This window comes from Zalophus californianus, chromosome 4, assembly GCF_009762305.2.
Source record: "Zalophus californianus isolate mZalCal1 chromosome 4, mZalCal1.pri.v2, whole genome shotgun sequence".
Taxonomy (NCBI): Eukaryota; Metazoa; Chordata; class Mammalia; order Carnivora; family Otariidae; genus Zalophus; species Zalophus californianus.
In genome coordinates, this window is record NC_045598.1 from 140,178,085 (window position 1) to 140,183,878 (window position 5,794).

The 5,794-nt window shown below is 33.1% G+C and overlaps 1 protein-coding gene across 1 annotated transcript; it reads left to right on the plus strand.

Annotated features, from left to right (window-relative positions):
* Window positions 1–4,292: 4,292 nt before the first annotated feature.
* Window positions 4,293–4,664, plus strand: LOC113907875 (60S ribosomal protein L36a-like). The gene has a single exon (XM_027567588.2). It carries the CDS (start codon window positions 4,307–4,309, stop codon window positions 4,625–4,627), a length of 321 nt encoding a protein of 106 aa, XP_027423389.1. The 5' UTR covers window positions 4,293–4,306; the 3' UTR covers window positions 4,628–4,664.
* Window positions 4,665–5,794: the final 1,130 nt, after the last annotated feature.

Genomic DNA, 5,794 nt, shown 5'->3' on the forward strand with positions numbered 1-5,794 from the left:
TTGGTTAGCCTGAATTATCTTGGAAGACTTTATCTTCCTCTGTCATTCAATAAAAATCATTGGAGAAGTTTCATGGTTTGTAAAAGTGAATGATTTTTCTAGAGAAAAGATGAATATTCTTAAGATTTATGAGCCATACTTCTTAGAACTCCAAGACATTATTTAGTTTCTTAATTGGTCTCTGTACTGTAAGAGTAAATAGAAATTATTTTCTCAGTTAAATAACCTAGAAAAGAGACTTCATACCATTTCCTTGTAGACAGCACATCTGAGTCTTTAGTCTAATTTTTTAGAATAGAGGTAAATGATTAAGTTCACTTTTCAGTTTATACAATGTAGAGATATATACATGGTCACTGGCTGCATAACCTCTAAATATGTAAAACACTTCTCCAAAATTAGAGGAATAAATACAGAGATCTCTTAAGAGATGTCAGGAGACCATCATAAGGTATAGCCTTTTCTCTCTTGAGATAAGTTATTTTTCCTTCTGCTTTGCTGTATAAAATGTGTAAGATTTTGTCCTAACTTAGTAGTCACTTTGGTGCTAATTTACATTCATGTAAATCTGCTAATGCTTACTCAGTCATAAATTGTGTTCTTTGTCTATTCTATATGTTAGAGTAAGGTCTTTTATTGACAGAGTTGGTTTATTTCCTCACACTACCTCCCTCTATGACACCTTGTACACTGTTATCAAGTTATCATTTTAAATATAATCAAATTACTTTTGAGGTCCTAAAATTGTATCATTTGAAAACAATGGAAAGCCATGGTGCGTTTTTAATAGAATTTAGCATCATAAAAGTAACAGTTCTATGTTAATTCGTACACTTGACATGTTCTGTATGTCTAGCATCTTTCATTATTTTGTTTTGGTTTAGTTTTTGGAATTACAGAAGTTAAATTTTATGTGCAAAAATAAACACTCATGATCTAAAGATAATTTCAGGGCATAAAAAGGGTTATTAAGTGAGTGACTATATTGTAATATGTAATATGAATATTTTATAATTCCTTAATAAGTACTGTAGTGTGTGGCTGGCTCATGAATAGATGGACAGATCAACAGAACAGGCTATAAAATCTAGAAATGATACAGATACATTGGGTAATTTAACATGTAAATCCAGTAGGACAAGGGTACATTATTCATTGGTTCAGACAAGTGAGTGTTCAAAACACAAAGTTATCCACACTTCACAACTTTTACCAAGATAAACATGAGAAATTTAAATAGAAATAACTAAAACATGTAATTAGGAGACATCTACAAGAACTCCTTTAAATTTCTTGAATTATATTTAATTTTATATTTATATTTAACTAGTTCAAAAGCCTTAAAAATTATAAATGTGATTTCACAAAAATATGAATGGAAAAATTATCATAAACAAATTCTAAAGATAGCATACATAATATTGAAAAATTTTGTAATTCATATTGTAAACAGGCCTATTTTTTCATATAGTGAAATAAAACGCTTCTTAACATTCTTACAGTTTGTCTGATGGGAATTTGAAAATTAAATTTTCATTTCATATATGTTTTTGATCTGGTAATTTCAGCTAGTGAAACTATTTACTCAAATGGATTTGTTGATTACTAGAAGGGAATTCTATGCAGCCACTATATTTTTGCAGGTATGAAGAATTTTTTTGTACTGTAAACACTAATATGGAATGATCTGTAAGCTACAATATTATTAAAAAGAAGATGAAGAATAGCAGATGTTATATTGTATAAAAAGGGAGGTATATATATGACTTGGGTACATAAAATTTTTCTGAAAAGATAATATTTTTTGCCTTTTATGGGATAAAATGGTTTGCATGATGTCATGTAATTATCCTTTTTTTGTGGCTTTAGTTATAAAGTGAGTGGAAGTTGAAAGTCTTGGATTCAAAGTTGTTAACTATATGAAATGTATGCAAATCAGCTGGCAAAGCAAATTTATGTTTTACTTACATGACAGATTATATTGGAAGAACTAGCCCTATTCTTCAGGTAGACATGGTCTTTCTGAGCTTACTTTTTTGCTTAAGTCAAATAGGTTAGACGTGTGCTTTTATTTATTTTCTACAGAGTGGTTTCTTTTGCCTTACTACCAATACAACTTTTGCCTTGTAACATTGCATAAATAAGAGCTATCAGCTAGGGTTCTGAAAATAACTATAGAATTAAACCTGCTTTTGTAATTTATAGGTATTTCAAGGTGTTCCACCTTCTGGAGTCATCTAGTCGTTAAAGAAAATGACAATATACACTTATTTTAGTATACCCTAGATTTTTAGGAAAAAAAAAATGAAAAAAGAAGGGATATCTAAGGGACCCTACTGGCACAGTTACCCCTTACCAAAATGTCCTGAATTTACTGAATTATTTTTGCCTGTTTTTCTTCTTGCAACCTGTGTATTGGGGATCCTCTCTCTGCCACTTCTTTCATTAGTTAGCGTTCTCCCATAACAATATCCCTTTGCCAGTGGTTCCAATTCCAAAGCTCTTGGATACCCAGAGAAATTTTAATTTAGCCATTTCTTTTCATAACTTATCCACAAAAACATGGCTTAGCTTTCTTAAACAAAATGCCATTTAACATGCTAAATAATACAACCATCTCTTTCTGAGGTGAAGCTGCCCCTTTGTCCATCTCCAGTGTGGAACCCCAGAAATAGTTTCTTTTAATGGTATTTTTCTCCCTGGGATGCAAAGTGATTCTTAAAATAACAATACCTTTTTTCACTATTTATGAAGTTAATTACCTTTAGAAATGTGCATATTTGTTATTAGTTAGATTTTACATTACAAAGCCAAAGCAGAACATATCCTGAAGCTTAGCATAAATTTTGAATTACTTCATATATATTACATAGGCCTAATTATAGTAAACAACAGGACTTGATATATTGGTTTAAAATTGAAGTGTCGTTTGTGTCTTTTCTACTACACTGTAATAAACAAACTTTCAAAAGTGGCCCCAAAAAACTCCTGAAGGGGAAAAAGAGCTTATTTAAATGAACTCTCAGTTTTCTAGAAACAAATCATTGACTAGAAGAAATTGCTCATTAATTACTACAACAACTGGAATTAGGGAATGGAGTAATATAGTCACTTCTTAAATGTAAGCAGAAATTCAATATCTGATTAAACATTTGCTGTATTAACTATGAATAGCTATTAAACTTTAGTTCCTGGATATTGTTTGATTCCCTGAAAAAGTTCTTAGCTAGCTGTCAGTTAAAATGCTCATCAGAGCACTAAAAGGACATATGATTTTCAATATCATAGACTTATTGGAATGGAGCACTGGGTGTTGTACGCAAACAATGAATCATGGAACACTACATCAAAAACTAATGATGTAATGTATGGTGATTAACATAACATAATAAAAAAATGATAAAAAATATCATAGACTTAAACTCAATTGAAGTGTCACTGGGAAGCATGGAACATTTTTAAAGGTCTTATAACCAAATGACAACACAGTACAAAGCTCCCTAAACCTGTGTGCCTCTGAAAATAAAATAAAACTCAACAACATTTTACTTTGTAGAATGTTTCTGAGTTTGTTCATCGATTGGAAACTGAGATATAAAGCTATACCTGATTGAAAGCCAACCCAGCATAAAAATATTAAGTAAAATATTTTTCTTCAGGGAATTTCTGCAGAAAACAGAAGAGAATTCAAGGCAGAAGATGAACTTTATGTGAAGTGTGAAAAATTTAGGTGAATTTTAGATGGATAAATTTAATCTCCTTTGAAGAGGATTCTTGCTAAGGTATATGATTCAGACTATGCTTGGATGAACTTTGATCAAATAGCTTGAACCCATAGTTTTTCAAGTTTGGAAAGTGATAATTTAAAATTGAAACCAAACTTAATGGGACTTTCTGTTCTGTGGCAAGTGAAAATTCTGTTTCCCATTTGGATCATCCACCTACTGGTAGTTCATGCTCTTTCCAATCATCTACTAGTTATTCATACTATTAAATTTAGGTTAATAATTTTGACTTTTCAACGCAGGTATTGGAGGAAAAACTTTAAAGCTTATGTAGAGAAATTTCTCCTGTCCCCAAATCTCTCCATGTTTCAGATCATCTGCCTTCAAGGATAGGAAGATTTAAATTTTATTTAAGTACCAGGATACTGCTCAGCTCAAATTCCATACAGTATCACTGTTAAAATTTCTGCCCTCTGTCCTCTTTTTCTCTGTTTCCTTTCATTGTAGGGTGAAACCTGCATTTGTAAAATGTACAGTTGCAGTTTAAGAACAATATTTAGGCCGATAGTGCTCTCGCAAACATGGTGAACGTTCCTAAAACCCGCCGGACTTTCTGCAAGAAGTGTGGCAAGCACCAGCCCCACAAAGTGACACAGTACAAAAAGGGCAAAGATTCTCTTTATGCCCAGGGAAAGCGGCGTTATGACAGGAAGCAGAGTGGCTATGGTGGGCAGACTAAGCCGATTTTCTGGAAAAAGGCTAAAACTACAAAGAAGATTGTGCTGAGGCTTGAATGTGTTGAGCCCAGTTGCAGATCTAAGAGAATGCTGGCTATTAAGAGATGCAAGCATTTTGAACTGGGAGGAGATAAGAAGAGAGAGGGCCAAGTGATCCAGTTCTAAGCTTCATATTTTGTTAATATTACGAAGACAATAAAATCATGAGGTTATGTTCACTTCAAAAAAAAAACAATATTTAACATTCATATGTCAGCCATTACTCTAGATTCTTTAGGTGATCTAACCCATTTACATCTCACAATAAATTTATAATGTAGCTGCTAATTTTTTCCCCAATTTGCAGGTAAAGAAAACAAGACACACAAAGTTTATATAAATATCTCGAGATCACAATGCTGTCAATGGAGAGTTGTGAGTGAAGTGGACAGGGTAGATTCTGAGAACATGCTCTTATGCAAATACACTATTTCTTTGGGTATAGATACAGCTAAAGATAGACATAGCCAATATGGTCAACTAGTATATTTATATAGGCAGATATAGACATATGATTAAATATAGCTAATAGAAATAGATACATTGCTGCTCACAAAATATTATAGAGAAAGAAGCAGGAGGGTACAAAGAAAAAGGGAGCATTTCAAGGAACTATTTTCTACAACTCATAGTATCAGAGTGTTACACTGAAGAATTTCACTGTACCATCTCTGGTGGCCATATGACCTTGACAAGACCAGCTTGAAATGGGACATTTTGATATATTGAGAAGATTTTGAATTCTTTGGTTTGTAATTGCTGAGTTATAAACACAAATATACTTTCTCACCACATTTCAAATCTCACTCTTTTCTCCTTCTTTTCCTATATAATAAATATTATGTCTTTTCTCACCAAGAGGTGAAAGCAGTAGGCATCTTTGAGCCTCAGCCTTTCCCTGAAGTTCACGCTACCCCTGACTTCTCATAGTCTCCCACCACAACAGAGCCCAGCAATTTTTTTAAAGATTTTATTTATTTATTTGAGAGAGAGAAAAAGCACAAGAGAGGGGAGCATCAGAGTGAGAAGTAGATTCTCTGCTCAGCAGGGAGCCCGATGCAGGATTTGATTCTGGGACTCCGGGATCATGACCTGAGCTGAAGGCCGATGCTTAACTGACTGAGCCACCCAGGTGCCCCACAGCCCAGCAATGTTATTAAACATGAACATATTCACTACTAAATTAGCAGATATTGCATGTGAAAAACTTAAACCATTTGAAAGTTAAAAAATAACAAGAAGGGGCGCCTGGGTGGCTCAGTTGGTTAAGCATCTGCTTTTGGGTCAGGTCGT

What these genes read in the sequence shown, in the direction of transcription:
- LOC113907875 (XM_027567588.2), top strand. Translation starts at nt 4,307, where the DNA reads ATGGTGAACGTTCCTAAAACCCGCCGGACTTTCTGCAAGAAGTGTGGC.